The sequence below is a fragment of the Natrix helvetica genome (assembly GCF_964273705.1).
Source record: "Natrix helvetica genome assembly, chromosome: 5".
NCBI classification, from domain to species: domain Eukaryota; kingdom Metazoa; phylum Chordata; class Lepidosauria; order Squamata; family Natricidae; genus Natrix; species Natrix helvetica.
Window position 1 is genome coordinate 144,690,928 of NC_138551.1, and position 16,991 is coordinate 144,707,918.

General features: G+C 47.4%; 1 protein-coding gene across 3 annotated transcripts in view; it reads right to left on the reverse strand.

Moving 5' to 3' along the window:
- Positions 1 to 16,991, reverse strand: part of LOC309392944 (msx2-interacting protein-like) — a 56,461-nt gene that overhangs the window by 33,541 nt on the left and 5,929 nt on the right. For 2 of the 3 annotated variants that reach the window (XM_081954597.1, XM_081954595.1), the window contains exons 2-6: positions 15,431 to 15,904; positions 10,236 to 10,712; positions 3,932 to 4,092; positions 1,995 to 2,195; positions 1,009 to 1,160 (exon numbers count right to left, since the gene is read on the reverse strand). In XM_081954597.1, the coding sequence (XP_081810723.1) occupies positions 1,009 to 1,160; positions 1,995 to 2,195; positions 3,932 to 4,092; positions 10,236 to 10,712; positions 15,431 to 15,904 (1,465 nt within the window). The remainder of the gene's footprint in view (positions 1 to 1,008; positions 1,161 to 1,994; positions 2,196 to 3,931; positions 4,093 to 10,235; positions 10,713 to 15,430; positions 15,905 to 16,991) is intronic. The other variant, XM_081954596.1, reaches the window with a different exon arrangement.

Below are 16,991 nucleotides of genomic sequence, written 5' to 3' on the forward strand. Positions count from 1 at the left end.
GGGGCTCCCCTTGAGATGCACCCGAAGGCTCCAGCTGGTCCAGAATGCAGCCGCGCGGGTTATTATGGGGAGTACTAGGTACTCCCATGTAACACCTTTCCTGTGCGAGCTGCACTGGCTGCCTGTGGCTTTTCGGGTGCGTTTCAAGGTGCTGATTGTCATCTTTAAAGCGCTCCATGGCTCGGGACCTAGTTACCTGCGGGATCGCATTCTACCCCACACATCCCTGCGACCAATCTGCTCTCACAGAGAGGGACTCCTCCGGGTACCTTCCGCTAAGCAGTGCGGGCGGGCGGTGCCTAGGAATAGGGCCTTCTCTGTGATGGGCCCAACCCTCTGGAACGACCTCCCCCCCGATATTAGAACCACCTTGGACCTCCGCTCCTTCCGCAAGAAACTCAACCTGTTTCGACTAGCCGGCCTGGCCTAATTGTAATTGTACTTACAAGTAACACCCATTACTGACCTTCCTGGATGGCTTTTTAAATTTTAAATTTTGGGGTTTTAAATTGGTTTTAGAATTGTTTTTAATTATTTAATTAGTTTGGGTTGTATATACAGACGGTATGTTTGCGTTGTTTTGTCTGGTGTTTTATGTTATGTTTTGTCGTTTTATACACGAATGGTCTGTACACCGCCCCGAGTCCCTACGGGGAGAGGGGGCGGTCTATAAATTTAATAAACCTAAACCTAAACCTATGACTCAACGCTGAAGGTGCACGGAACACTGTTCCCTTCCCACCAAAGGTGGTCCCTATTTTTTCTACTTTCATTTTTTACGTGCTTTCGAACTGCTAGGTTGGCAGACGCTGGGACAAGTCACGGGAGTTCACTCCGTTATGCGGCGCTGGGAATTCAAACTACTGAACTGCCGACCTTTCTGATCGAGAAGCTGTGTCTTAGCCACCTGACGATTTCTGCATTAAAGGACAATAAAATCTAGCACCGGATTAGGGTTTTTTTGAACATGTTTTGACACAGAAAGAGAGCTAAACTGCTTGTACATACCACTATTCCTCCAAAACGCTGGAAAATGTTACAAAGGTCCTGACATGTGGTGGTTTTTTCAAGGTTGCCAATGAAGAGGGTTCTAGTCGCTTTAGGGTGAAACTCGTTGATCCTTTCATCCGGTGGCCGGAATTCGTTCTCGTTTTCGGTTTCTGAGGGCAAAAGAAACAAAAAATAGCGCCTTCCGAAACATTTTTGTTTCTACAAATCTTCTAGCGGTTATTTGGCTCAAGTGACCCCCCCCTCCTCACTCCAAAGGTTTTTGCACTAGGCTAGGGGATGCCAGAAGATAAGAGTGGCCTGGGAATCCCTGAGAGACAATGAAAATGTAAAATAAAATTCGTAGCAAAAAACAAAATAAAATCCAGCAAAATAACCTGGAAAAATAGCTGATAGAACCACTTCAGAAATGATTTGGCCGTCATTTTTGATTTTCTAATTATAAAAGGCCAACACATGAATAAAGCCAGCTAAGGCTGCACTGTGCTAAATAAAATGAAAGTGGGACAAGGAATAGGGCCGTGATGGCGAACCCATGGCACGCGTGCCCAAAGCGGCAAGCAGAATCATTTTCTGCAGGGCCACTTTCAGGGTGTTTTCAGGCCATTCTTGGGGTGATTTGGGGGCAAACATGGCCTGAAAAACAACCCCAAAAGTGTCCTGTTTTATGGGCTGTTTTCAGGCCGTTTCCGGTGCTCTGGCACCCACAGAGACCAGTTGGCAGGGCCAGAAACCAGAAGAGCAGCTGGTGATGGTGTATGTGCCCATAGAGAGGGGTGTGCGTGCCACTTCTGGCACGTGTGCCATAGGTTACCCATCACGGGTTTAGACAGTTCAGGCCCCTAAGCTGGCTTTGAAATGGCTTCGAATCTTCTCCATTCCACCCAAGACGTTCTGATCTGCTACAGCCGGGCATCTTTGGGGCCAGAGGAAGCCGTGGGTAGGTAGTTCCCCAGGAGTCGAGGAGGCCTTCCGAGGGGGCTCACCTGGCCCTATCCAAGCCGTCATTTCAATCTGCATGCCGAAAAACAGCTTCCCTTTGGAGGCGTTCAGGGCCTTCTTCTGGTCCTCCTGCTGCCGGAAGAACACCAGTCCGTATCGCTCTTCGGAGTCCCCGTGAATCTGGACACAAGTCACCTTCCCGCACTTCTTGAATTCATGGAACAGCCCGTCCTTGAGGCTGGTGTCTACACCGCAAGAGGCAAATCAAAAGAAGGCATGGTCATCTTTGGAATCCAGAGTGTGTCAGACCTGGAAGCCATCTTTTCCTTTTTGGGTTTCAGGCCTGCCACTCTTTCTACTGTGGGAAAATGGGGTGGGGGGGGTGAGTGTATGGAGTTGGGTGAGGTGTAGCCATAACAACATTCTTTCTCAGAAAGTCAAGGTCACTTTCGTCCCTGCACCTGGACGGATGTGGATGGGAGGGAGCTGAACTTTCAACTGGGTGGGAACCCGACTGAAAGGGATCCAGATAGGCAGCTTCGTCCAGGTACTGGGGAAGCTGGCGTGCTACCACGCTCTCAACAACCTTCGCTACAAAGCGAAGATTGGAGACCGGACTATAGTTGGCTATAGAGGCTGGGTCCAGGGAAGGCTTCTTAAGGAGGAACCTCACCACCGCCTCTTTCAAGGCAGTGGGAAAGAACCCCTCTCTCAATGAAGCGTTGGTAATCGCCTGGAGCCAGCCAACCTTCTGGGAAGCTGAAACTAACCAAGAGGGTCACTGGTCCAGCACACAAGTGGCAGCACTGAGTCTCCCCATAATCCTGTCCATGCCCTCGGGAGTCACAGGTCAAAGATAGTTTCCACAAGATTCATCCCCGTCGACTCGCCCGAATCTACCCAGTCAGAGTCCAAGCCTGTCCGAATCTGTGCGATTTGATCCTGCAGAAACTGAACAAATTCTTCAGCCCTACCCTGTAAGGGGTCTTCCCCAGTTCCTTAAGTAAGGAGCGGGTCACCCTAAACAGGACGGCTGGGCAGTTATCTGCAGACACGATAAGAGCGGAAAAATGTTGCCGATCTGCCGCTTTTATCGCCACTGAGTAGGATTTAATATGAATTCTTACTAGTGTTCATGGAACAGCCGTCCTTGAGGCTGGTGTCTACACCACAAGGGGCAAATCAAAAGAATGCATGGCCATTTTTGGAATTCAGTGTGTGTCAGACCTGGAAGCCATCTTTTCATTTTTGGATTTCAGGCCTGCCACTCTTTCTACTGTGGGAAAATGGGGTGGGTGGGTGATTGTATGGAGTTGGGTGAGGTGTAGCCATAACAACATTCTTTCTCAGAAAGTCAAGGTCACTTTTGTCCCTGCACTGAGTAGGATTTAATATGAATTCTTACTAGTGTTCGGTCAGATTCGGACCGGCTGGCCCTCCAATCACTATCTAGGCGTCTTTTCTGGCGTTTCATCTCCCGGAGCTCCTCGGTAAACCAGGGAGCTACTCGGGATCGGCACTGGGTCTGAGGCCACAAAGGCACAACGCGGTCCAAGGCCCCAATTCAATTAGCAATAATAAAAATACATTCTGCATATCAGATATTTACATTATGATTCATAACAGTAGCGAAATTACAATTATGAAGTAGCAACGAAAATAATGTTATGGTTGGGGGTCACCACAACATGAGGAACTGTAGAAGGCGGCAAGCGTGGTCACCTCATGGCTGCTGTTGTGTTGCAATAGTTTCAGGGAGGGATTATTTCAGTACATGCGCTCAAAAGCCCAATTGGGCTAATTATCCGGGGAGGTCTTATTTTCGGGGAAACAGGGTATTTTCAAAATGGAGGTCAGAGGAACCAATAATGTAATTATAAACAGGTCGTGCCTTTACATGTTTTGGCAGAATGTTCTCGTCAGACACGGCACGGCTGGGCGGAGTGGCCACTGTGGTGCAGGGAGGCTGCGTGGGACTTACCTGTAGAACGCACAGGAAGATTCTGGACCTTAATCCCAAAACTTTTACGGGGTTCATCTTTCTCCAGAGGTGGAAGCAATTGGGAGGTGGGAGCTGGAACAGACGTCGACTGAACCGAGCGGGCTGGGGATTCGTCACTCGCACTGCCACAAGAGTCGCTGCTACAGGCAAAAAAAAAAAGAGACCGTGAGAAACGCAGTTAGAACAGTTATGCCGAGGTTCCAAAGAGACAACCAAGACATCAGCCTCGGCTTCTTCTCCGGTCCCATATATTGCTATGTGTCACCTTCAAGGAAGCGCAAAGAGGTGGGGTACAAGTGGGAAAGGATTTGAGGGCAAATCATAATCCAAAATCTCTTTTTAACTCTTCGGTGAAGGGGAATAAATCTTCCATTTTAATAGCAATAGCACTGAGACATATACCACTTCCCAGTGATTCACAGCCTTCTCTAAGTGGTGTGCAGAGTCAGCCGCTTGCCCCCAACAATCCGGGTCCTCATTTGACTGACCTGGGAAGGATGGAAGGCTGAGTCAACCTTGAGCTGGTGAGGATTAAACTGTCAAACTGCAGCCAGAAGTACCGTATTTTTCGGAGTATAAGACGCACCTTTCTCCCTCAAAAAAGAGGATGAAAATCTGGGTGTGTCTTAAAACACTGAATAAAGCACTTTTGCCCTCCCGAAACCCCTCCCCCTTTGCAAAAATGGACATGCAGAGGGTTTGGGAGGCTTGCAAAGTGCTCCTGAGGGCTGGGAAGGGCCATTCCCCCCCGTATCCTCCCCAGCTCCCAGAAGCACTCTACAAGCACCCCAAAGCTCTGCTAGGCCCCCCCCCCTTTTTTTTTTTTGCAAAAAAACAAGGCATGCAGAGGGTTTGGGAGGCTTGCAGAGTGCAAAACCTTTTTTTTTTAAATTTACCTCCTCAGAATCATGGTGCGTCTTATATTCTGGTGCGTCTTATAGTCCGAAAAATACGGTAGCTTGCAGTACTGCATTCCAACCACTGCGCCATTTGAAGCACCTAATATCTAAAGAATGTAGACAAGCAGCTGCGAATTCCGATTTATCCGAAACAGCCAGCAACGCCTAATAACGAGCTCTGCACCAGAGACCTACGAGAGCTGGATCACGACAGAAGGGCCATGCTCATAAAAACAACTCAACCCCAGTCAAAGAACTCAGGCTCACTGAACGCTCACACTAAAATCCCCAGACAAAGGAGTCATCCGGGTTTGGTGTAACGTAAATGGCTGTACGCTGACAACAGGGAAGTTAATTAAATATTCGGTTTCAGCTTATCGGTAGTAATACAGGACGCCGGAAAAATTGCGCTGTGTCCCCCGCCTCCCTTCAGAGAGCAGCATGATTAAAATGAACGTTTGCTTGCCTTCTACCAAGAAAAGCACAGCTTGTAAAACCACAGTAAACAACTTACAACTTGCAAATCTTAATCAGCCTTTACCAACTTGGCCCCTCCCAGATATTCCGCAATAGAGTCACAGCATTCCTGAGAGCTGTACTCCACAACATCCGAAAAAGCACTGATTTACAGAAGGTGCTACAGGTAGTCCCTGGTTTATAACAGTTCGTTTAGTGACCATTCCCAAGTTCTAACGGGATGGAAAAAGTGAGTTATGACTGTTTTTTCACACTTACGGCCGTTGCAGCATCCCCGTGGTCACGTGATCAACAGACACTTGGGAAATGACTCATATTTATGACGGTTGTGGTGTCTTGCTATTCCCTTTTGCGGACTTCTGACAAGCAAAGTCAATGGGAGGAGTCAGATTCACTGAACAGCCGTGCGACTAACTTAACAACCGCGGTGATTTCCCTTAACAGCTGAGGCAGGAAGGGTAGCAAAATGGGGAAAAACTCCCTGAACAAATAATAGAATGGAATGGAATAGACAGTGTTGGGACCTTGAAGGTCATCTAGTCCAACCACTGCTTAGGCAGGAAACCCTGCACCACTTCAGACACATGACAGTCCAATATCTTCTTTAAAACTTCCAGTGTTGGAGGATTCATGACTTCTGCAGGCAAGTTGTTCCACTGATTAATTTTTCTCACGGTCAGGAAATTTCTCCTTAGTTCTAGGTTGCTTCTCTCCTTGATTAGTTTCCACCCATTGCTTCTTGTCCTGCCTTCTGGCAGGTGCTTTGTCAGGGGCTTAAGGCAAGGTTGTCACCACCACCCAAATGGGGATTCACAATGTAGTCCAATACTACTCACAATCCAATCTTCTAAACCATTAAAGATGTACGTAAGAATGAAATCCAAATATCTCTGAGGAGAAACGCTATGACACATCCGTCCTCATTGAGGGACTGAGTCGAAAGCAGGATCTGCCTAGCAACAAGGGTGTGGCTTAACAGTCTTGTCAGACTCAGTCCAATCAATGAGTGGATGAGGTCAACCCAGTCTGGATGCTACTTCCCCCACTATGGAGAATAACTTGACTCCCTCTTCTTTGTGGCAGCCCCTGAGATATTGGAAGACTGCTATCATGTCTCCCCTAGTCCTTCTTTTCGTTCAACTAGACATACCCAGTTCCTACAACCGTTCTTATGTTCAAATGTTTCACTTAGAGACAGAAAAGTTGGCCTCAAGTGTGTCTGTAAGTTGAGGACTACCTGTACAAATGTTTAGCATGGAAGGGAGAAACATGCCGTGTTTCCCCGAAAATAAGACAGGGTCTTATTTTCTTTTGGCCTCCGAAATAAACACTTGGCCTTATTTTCAGAGAGGTTTTATTATTTTTGAGATTCTGGAGGCGGCGAGCGTGGTCACCTGAAGGCTGCTGCTGTGTTGCAATATTTTCAGAGAGGGCTTATTTTAGCGCATGCGCTACAAAGTCCAATTGGGCTAATTATACGGGGAGGTCTTATTTTCAGAGAAACAGGGTGGTATGCGGAAGGGGAAAATAAAAGCCCTAATAAAACGTTGGAAAAGGGATTTAGCAGAAAATAAAAGAACCACATTCACAACTCACCTCAAACTTTAAAACAAAATGTTTGTTCACATCTGACTGCATGGAGAGACACGTAAGTTGGCAAAAAAAAGGCCGGGTCATAACGGGCATTGCATAAAAGGGCATCTTGAGCACCTGGGGGAACTGTACAAAGACTAAGGACTTCTACCACCAGAGAACTGGTATGGTTCTCATTAGCGCCTCTGGGCAAATCGAGCAGAAGGTTGCATTCAGTTGCGCAGGTGAGTGAAGAAGTGACAGTTCAAGTGGGAAAGGAAGCGTTTGCCAGCAACAGAAAAGCATTACGGTAACTAAGAAGAGACATAAGACACCAATACGCCATGGTTGCACAACGCTTCTTGGCACCATCCTAGGTCAGGTGAGAAAGCGTTTGTGCCAGGTAATCAATGCTTAGCCAAATGAGCCTGACTCCCCAATTCGAGCCGACTCTCCCAAAAGGAGCTCCTGGCACAGATCCCAGTTCAAAGGGTGCAGAGTTTGGATCTACCAAGCTTTCCCCAAAGCGGAAAAAGCTCTCGTGCGGCAACTTGCAGAAAAATCCAAGCTAAACTACCCTCCCGTTCCTGGAATATCCCCGATTGTCGAGAGGAAAGGGAAAGGTGGAGTTTGGCGACAGGACTGCTCCACCACGTAAACTCTTAGGCCATCCCCTGGGGACAAAGTAGGTTGGGCAGTTGCTCCTGCTGATACAGAAATAAGCTTTAAGAAGCTTCAAGACCTTTGGCCTAATTCATCGCCATGTGGTTTCCTCCAAAAGAGAATGCAGAACTTTCACCGAGAATTTTATTAAAATAAAAAAAAAAAAGCCAAGGTATTCCCACGCTATGTGCATTCTATCCTATTTTTAAAATCTTTCTCTCCCCAAGGGTTTGACGTGGCTAAGATGCTGAGCTTGTTGATCAGAAAGGTCGGCGGTTTGAATCCCTAGCACCACGTAACGGAGTGAGCTCCCATGACTTGTCCCAGCTTCTGCCAACCTAGCAGTTCGAAAGAACGCAAAAAAATGCAAGTAGAAAAAGAGGAACCGCTTTTGGTGGGAAGGGAAGAGTGTTCTGTGCACCTTTGGCGTTGAGTCATGCCGGCCACATGACCACAGAGATGTCTTTGGACAGCGCTGGCTTTTCGGCTTTGAAACGGGAATGAGCACCGCCCCTTACAGTCGGGAACAACTAGCACATATATGTGAGGGGAACTTTTACTAGGCATTCTCTCCTAACAATGGGGTTTCTAAATTATTTAAAGGACGGGGGGGGGGGGGGGGGGGGAAGGGGAGCAAACAATGCAGCAACTTGCTGTTTTCCTCTGATAACCCAACAAAGGAAGACCCAACAATTCCTGACAGCTCAATATAAGGGCACAGGTGCCTGACTGATCCTTGCCAATTGTCAGTTACCCTGAAACAAGTACATTTAAATCCTAAGAAACCCTAGGGCTGAGTGAGGGAGGCGTGCCCAAAGCCACCCAGCTAGCTCTGGATCCAAGGCAGGACTAGAACTCACAACCTCCCAGTTTCTAGGCCAGGGCCTTTAATCACTACACGAGGGGTCAGCAACCCGTGGCTCTGGAGCTGCATGTGGCTCTTTCATCCCTCTGCTGCGGCTCCCTGTCTCAAGTCCAGAATAGATATGAAGCCTCGGGAAGGCCTCCGGGGGGCCGGAGGAGGCTGATTTCACCCTCTACAGGCTCCGATTAAAGACTCTGGAGCCTGAGGAGGGCGAAAAATGGCTTTTAAAAAGGCTGAACTCAGCTGGCCAGCGCGTGCATGCGCGCTGGCCAGCTGACAGGGCAATGCCTCGCGTGCCATAGGTTAGCCATCCCGGCCTTATTCCATTCTATTCCTACTTCTACAGTCTGATTAGGAAGGCCCTTTCCTTGAAAATATAAATGGGATGATATATTTCTGTTTATCTTTATCCCCCCCCCCCCAATCATTTATGGGTGTACTTGATGCATATATCTTGTCTTTCTATGTACACTGAGAGCATATGCACCGAAGACAAATTCCTTGTGTGCCCAATCACACTTGGTCAATAAAGAATTCTATTCTATTCTATTCTATTTTCTATTCTATTTTATTCTACAGTCCTTATTCCTTTCCTTTCCATTCCTACTTCTACGGTCTGATTAGGTAGGCCCTTTCCTTGAAAATATAAATGGGATGATATATTTCTGTTTATCTTTATCTCCCCCACCCCCGTCAATCATTTATGGGTGTACTTGATGCATATATCTTGTCTTTCTATGTACACTGAGCATATGCACCAAAGACAAATTCCTTGTGTGCCCAATTACACTTGGCCAACAAAAAATTCTATTCTGTCTATATTCTGTTCTATTCTATAGTCCTTATTCCTTTCCATTCCATTCCTACTTCTACAGTCTGATTAGGAAGGCCCTTTCCTTGAAAATATAAATGGGATGATATATTTCTGTTTATGTTTATCTCTCCCCCCCCCCCCCCCAAATCATTTATGGGTGTATTTGATGCATATATCTTGTCTTTCTATGTACACCGAGAGCATATGCACCGAAGACAAATTCCTTGTGTGCCCAATCACACTTGGCCAATAAAGAATTCTATTCTATTCTATTCTATTTTCTATTCTATTCTATTCTATAGTCCTTATTCCTTTCCTTTCCATTCCATTCCATTCCTACTTCTACGGTCTGATTAGGTAGGCCCTTTCCTTGAAAATATAAATGGGATGATATATTTCTGTTTATCTTTTTTTTTTTTTTTTACAGTGCCGCAGTTCTTTGCCTGGAACCAACACAGAGAACTGCAGACTGGCTTGACCAGTCCAATTTCACCACGGCAAGCTATGTAGTAGCCACAGCAACATGGGAAAACTCATAATTCGCCTGTCTATTACATTTCATACCGACACTCAATTCAAGGCAATAAACAAAAGATGTCGTTAATAAAGAAGAAAGAGGGAGAGTCCAGGCAGTTAAGCCGGTGCTGAATTATAAATGAAAATGCAGAAAACTCTATCGCCAAGCAATCAAAGGCCCGCTTCTACAAAAGCAACAAAGAAACTTCCATCCTAGAGTGGCTCAAAAGGGATCTATTTCGCAGGTGGGGCTTTTGTCTCCTTGGGGGCAGCCCGCCCAATGCTCCTACTTCCACCCTGGTGGGGGGAGGGGGGGCGGGAATGGAGGCAGGTGCAGACCAGGAGATGGTGCTGGTCTGTTTCAGGAGGACCAGCAGAGAAAATCACAACTTTTGCAGCTGATGTGCTGTGGTTTCCGGGACCAATACCGGGACCCAAAGCAAAAGACGCCCCACGCCTGCAGAGGGAGGACGATACCTGTCGTTGTTGGTATTGCTGCTGCGGTTGATTGAATCGCTGCTCGAAGACCGGCTCCTAGAACCGATTCCGCTGGGCGATCGAGTGGATCTGGACGCTTGGCTCGCCAGCCTCTGGGGAGACTGTGTCCTGGACTGGGAAGAATGGGGGGACCGGCTCCTGCTGTGCTGGTAACTCCTTTCCGGCCTTCTACCTCGGACCTCTCTGGTGAGGTCATCCCGGTAGATATCCCTGTGTACCACGCTGGGCAACGTAAACTGCTCCCGAGCCCGAGGTTCGTAACGAGGGTCATGAGCATCAAAGCGGCTCGGGCTGTGACTCCGAGAACTGTAATAGAGTCCGTGTTGCAAAGTCCGTTCCCGAGGATCCCGGTAATAATCCTGATCGTAATGTCTCATACGATCAAATCCTCTGGTCCTCCATTCATGGTGTCCATAGGCACTAGGCTCATAAGCACGCTCCCTGTTATCTGAAGCCCTGCATTTAGGAGGGGAAAAACAAAACACATCAAATTAGAGAAGAACTCAACAACATGCAACACTTAATGCAGGGTTGGCTGTTACTGCAAGTCATGAAAAGGCCAACGATGATCTATTTAGCAGACTGAATGAGCTTGGTCTTTTATGTGACTATTCGCTCACATTTGCACGTAACATAGGTCTGGCACTGACTCAGTTTCACTGCTTAAACTGAGCCAGCTTGATGCCTTCTGTACTAGATTTCTACCCCATAATCCCCGCCTCGCAGCACAATGGCTAGGGATCATGGGAGAAGAAGGCTAACGAACCTGAAAGGCATCCAGAACTAAGCTTCTGTGGACAGAATTGTGTACCACAGTCCCAAATGATCTTGTGCAAAATAATTTAATTTCAGCAGTTCTATTTATCTATTTCTGGGATGAAACAGAACTACTTAATGTGTTTCATTCCATGACTATCCTAGAATCCTATCGTTAAAGTGTTGGCATCAGCCACAAAATCGTAGAAAAAAAAAAGCAATTTATTTTTAAAAGCTCACTTGAAATTTAAGAGTCCTAGGACAATGTATCATCTTAGCTAAAGTCAGATCTCTGCTTCTCTTGAAGTCAAGATACAGCCAACTAAAAGTCACGATGTTTTTTAAATAAGTTTTTTAGACAAACAAACACAAACAAAACATAAAACATAAAATCATCTTCCAGTTGCATACAGTGTGTCGGTTGGTTACAAAACTGTTGTGCATCCTCTCCATAGTCCTCGCTTACAATTTATATAAAATCTCATATTATCAATCTAGGATATATGTATACATTATTATCATTGTTAATCATTTATTTGACTATAACTATTATTACTTCATTTTATGTGAGATATTCTGAATTTTGAATTAATTTATATTATGGCATTTCATTACATCATCCTAAATCCATCCAATGGTAGTACATCTTTATATTATATTCTGTACCATTCCATTATCTTTGTATTGTAAGATTCTCTAGTATATTTCATTTCCATATTTTTTTATCTAACCATTGATAAAATAAATCCCGTATCTTATAAAATTGTTTATCTTCTTGTTCTCTGATTTCAAATGTCAATTTCCTCATTTTGGCACATTCCATTATTTTGTGAATAACTTCCTCCTGCATTGGTGTTTTCTCGTTTTTCCAATTTTTTGCAAATACAATTCTAGCCGCTGTTAACACATTTACAATCAGATATTTCAATTCTCTACTATATATCTCCGGTAAAATCCCCAATAAGAATATCTCTGGTTTGAAATCTATATGTTTTTATATCATTTTTTCCAACCATGTGTGAATTTTAGTCTAACGAAAAAAAAGAAAGAGTAAAGGGAAAAAAAGATACAACAAGCTTCCTGTCAAAGAGAGAGAGAAAAAGAACACTGCCACTATATAGAATCCAATGCGCTTTTGTTAAATTCCAAACAAAGTTAACAATTCTCTTTTCAAGGCCCCTACAATCTTCTTTCTTTCAACTCCAAGCTTTCTTTTAACTCCAGCCTCCAACCACTGATAGTTACCCAGAGGAGCACCTGTATAAACAATCTTCCGTGCTCATCCCACTATCATTTTAAATAAACAAGGTCAGAATCCTTGAAATATAACGCCAGCTCTGACTTTGTTCAAGATTAGAAAAGGAAAACAATGTTTCCAAGCCTCTAGATGCCAGTGTTACTTATCTTCTACTTTCACTTCCCTCTTTATATTCCAAACTAAAGGAAAAAATAATTTTTCAAAAAAAGATACAATAGGACAGCGACGGAAAACTTTTTTGCCATCGCGTGCCAAAAGCGGAAGGGAGCACAGGGGTGTGTGTGCGTTGGCGTGCTACACCCATAATGCTATGTGTGTGACCCCACACACATACATGCGCACGCGACCCCCTTTTGCGGATGGACACATTTTTCGCCCTCCCCAGGCATCAGAGGCTTACTAGGAGCTTTGGGAGGACAAAAACAGCCTCCCCCACCCCACCCCCAGAGACCCTCCGGAGGCTTCCTTGAAGGCTCCAAGGGCAAAAAATCGCCTTATTTTCGGCCTCCGGAGGCTTCAGGGAAGAGAGAAAGCAAGAGAGATAAAAAGAGAAGGGAGATGGGGGAATGTATGTATGTATTTGGAGACAAATCAAATCAAATGTAAATCCAAGCAAGAAATACAGAATTTGGCTCAGATCGCTAGAGCCAATCCTGCTGCCTGGAAAGCAAGTTCTTTGGAACAAGAATCATACCGTTCTCAGCACAGCCATTTTGACTTGGCATGGGGTTGCTGTGGCCACTTGTGACTGTCTCATCGTCAGCTCAGACTTACTCCGCGTTATCCCAGAAGAACTTCACGCTGGGGGATACACTGCTTGCCATCGTTAATATTCTCCCACCGTCAGGGAAATGAGATCAAGTTAAGCTCCTCAAAGCAGGGGCAGCGTCCTGACGCCCCAGCTTTCCGAAATCCCTCTGCTCCCTTCCATTCAAATAAGTACACCTGGCAGCTTTCGCCCTATTTACACCCGCTCCCTGAGTTTTCCGCTCCCAAGAGACACGGGCGGGGAGGCGGAGAGAGGGCGATTGCACGGGGCACCTTGTTTTCCATGCCCAGCTGGTCAACTCCCCCGGCGCCGCCATCTTCTTTAGTGCGCGGTGACTAATGGCCGTGTGTGTGTGTGTGTGTGTGAGAGAGAGAGTGTGTGTCATGCCAAAGAAACTGCTGCTGCTGCTACCTGTATCACTACTACCATGTTTCCCTGAAACTATGACCTCTCCTGAAACTAACGCCTTGCCACATTTTTCGAATGGGCAAAAATATAAGTCCACCCCCGAAAATAAGCCCCCTGGACAACCCCCCCCTCCAGCCAGCCAGAGCACCGCTCACCGACCTAGCGGTATCCCGAAGGCGCCGGGGGGAAAGGCGCTCATGTTGCTTGGCGCCTTTGGGATACCGCTAGGTTGGAGAGTGGCATTCTGCCTGGTCGGAGGGGGGAGTTGCCAGGCAGCTGCTCCCTTTCGAGCAGGCTCCCGAAGAGCAGGGCACAGCCTCAGGGGCAAAGCAGCCATGAGGTGACCACACTCATGAGCAGCCGCCTGGCAAACCCCCTCTCCAGCCGGACAGAGTGCCATTCACTGACCTAGGGGGTATCCCTAAGGCGCCAAGCTACATGGCGCTCTGCCCGCCCCACAGCTCCCGTCAGTGCATGGAGCTCTGCCCGGCTGGAAAGGGGGGGTCGCGTGAGCCCCTATTCCGCCCCAAGCAAGCATGCCTCCCAGCCTCACCATGCCCTGGTCCAGCTCTCCCTGCAGGGCAACGCCGCCGCGCTCTGAGCATTACTTCTTCTCCGGCTTCCAAACTCCCAAACTCGGCTGCCGAGTCTTCCAGCAACGACAGCTCTAGGAGTGCACTCCATGGTTGGGGGCTGGCTGCTGGAAGACTCTCTGTCCGGCAGCCGGCCCATAACCATGGAGTGCACTCCTAGAGAGGCCGCTGCTGGAAGACTCTGCAGTCGAGTTTGGGAGTTTGGAAGCCGGAGAAAGAGTTATGCTCGGAGCGTGGCGGCGGCAGTACCCTGGCCCTGCAGGGAGAGCTGGGCCAGGGCATGGTGAGGCTGGAAGGCATACTTGCTGGGGGCGGAACAGGCGCTCGCGCAAACCCCCCCCTCTAGCCAGGCAGAGCTCCATGCATTGACCTAGGGGGTATCCCTAATGTGCCAAGCTGTGGGAGCTGTGGGGCAGGCAGAGCGCCACATGGCTTGGCGCCTTAGGGATACCCCCTAGGTCAGTGAATGGCGCTCTGCCCGGTTGGACAGGGGGTTTGCTGGGCGGCTGCTCGTGAGTGTGGTTACCTCATGGCTGCTTCGCCCCTGAGACTGTGCCTGGCTGTTCGGGAGCCCGCTCGCAAGGGGGCAGCTGTCTCGCAACCCCAAAACAATAAGCCCTCCCCCTATAATAATCCCAAGGCCATATTTCGTGGGGCAAAAGAAAATAAGACACTGTCTGTGAGAGGAGGAGAACTGCGGGTAGTCCGGCAGCCTCAGTAGTATTAATACAGGTAGCAGCAGTTTCTTTGGCAAGACACACACACACATGGCTATCAGCCACCGTGCACTAAAGAAGGCTCTGCCCACCTGCCACTTTCCTATGATCCCTTCCCACCAGTGATTCCGCTCAGCAATCGCCCCCTCTCCGCCTGCCCACCCGTGTCTCTTGGGAGCGGAAAACTCAGGGAGCGGGTGTAAATAGGGCGAAATCTTCTAGGTGTACTTATTTAAATGGAAGGGAGCAGAGGGATTTTGGAAAGCTGGGGCGTCACGACGCTGCCCCTGCATTGAGGAACTTAACTTGATCTCACGTCCCTGACGGCGGGAGAATATTAACAATGGCAAGCAGTGGATCCCCATCATGAAGTTCTTCTGGGATAACGCGAAGTAAGAATCTTCCACCCTAGAGTGGCTCAAAAGGGATGTATTTCGCAGGTGGGGCTTTTGTCTCCTTGGGGGCAGCCCGCCCAATGCTCCTGCCTCCACCCTGGTGTGTGTGGGGGGTGGGGAGGAATGGAGGCACGTGCAGACCAGGAGATGGTGTTGGTCTGTTTCAGGAGGACCAGCAGAGAAAATCACAACATTTGCAGCCGATGCACTGTGGTTTCTGGGATCAATACCGGGACCCAAAGCAAAAGACGCCCCACACCTGCAGAGGGAATATGATACCTGTCGCTGCTGGTATTGCTGCGGTTGATTGAATCATTGCTCGAAGACCGGCTCCTAGAACCATTGCCGCTGGGCGATTGAGTGGATCTGGACGCTTGGCTCGCCAGCCTCTGGAGAGACTGTGTCCTGGAATGGGAGGAATGGGGGGACCGGCTCCTGCTGTGCTGGTAACTCCTTTCCGGCCTTCTACCTCGGACCTCTCTGGTGAGGTCATCCCGGTAGATATCCCTGTGTACCACGCTGGGCAACGTAAAATGCTCCCGAGCCCGAGGTTCGTAACGAGGGTCATGAGCATCAAAGCGGCTCGGGCTGCGACTCCGAGAACTGTAATAGAGTCCATGTTGCAAAGTCCGTTCCCGAGGATCCCGGTAATAATCCTGATCGTAATGTCTCGTGCGATCAAATCCTCTGGTCCCCCGTTCATGGTGTCCATAGGCATTAGGCTCATAAGCACGCTCCCTGTTATCTGAAGCCCTGCATTTAGGAGGGGAAAAACAAAACACGTCAAATCAGAGAAGGAGAACTCAACAACATGCAACACTTAATGCAGGGTTGGCTGTTACTGCAAGTCATCAAAATGCCAACGATGATCTATTTAGAAGACTGATTGAGCTTGGTCCTTTTACGTGACTATTCGCTCACATCTGCACATAACATAGGTCTGGCACTGACTCAGTTTCACTGCTTAAACCAGACTTCTCCAGTTGGAGAAGTCTGAACTAAGCTTCTGTGGACAGAATTGTGTACCACAGTCCCCAAATGATCTTGTGCAAAATAATTTATCTGTTATCTGAAGCCCTGCATTTAGGAGGGGAAAAACAAAACACGTCAAATCAGAGAAGGAGAATGACTGCAAGTCATCAAAAGGCCAACGATGATCTATTTAGCAAACTGATTGAGCTTGGTCCTTTTACGTGACTATTCGCTCACATTTGCACGTAACATAGGTCTGGCACTGACTCAGTTTCACTGCTTAAACTGAGCCAGCTTGATGCCTTCTGTACTAGATTTCTACCCCATAATCCCCGCCTCGCAGCACAATGGCTAGGGATCATGGGAGAAGAAGGCTAACGAGCCTCAAAGGCATCCAGAACTAAGCTTCTGTGGACAGAATTGTGTACCACAGTCCCAAATGATCTTGTGCAAAATAATTTAATTTCAGCAGTTCTATTTATCTATTTCTGGGATGAAACAGAACTACTTAAACTGTTTCATTCCATGACTATCCTAGAATCCTGTCGTTAAAGTGTTGGCATCAGCCACAAAATCGTAGGGAAAAAAAGCAGTTTATTTTTAAAAGCTCACTTGAAATTTAAGAGTCCTAGGACAATGTATCAGCTTAGCTAAAGTCAGATCTCTGCTTATCTTAGTCAATAAAACAAATAGTGGCCATTTTTGTATTTTACATACAGAATTATGTTTACTGTAAAACTATGTCGTCAACTATGCAGAACTTAAAAAAGAAAGTTATGTTGCTAAGACAACTAAGAGCCTCGGTGAGCTGCCTAGGCCAAGAAAAGGCCTCCAATAATTTAGTGCTTTAATCTAGGGGGGGTCACTG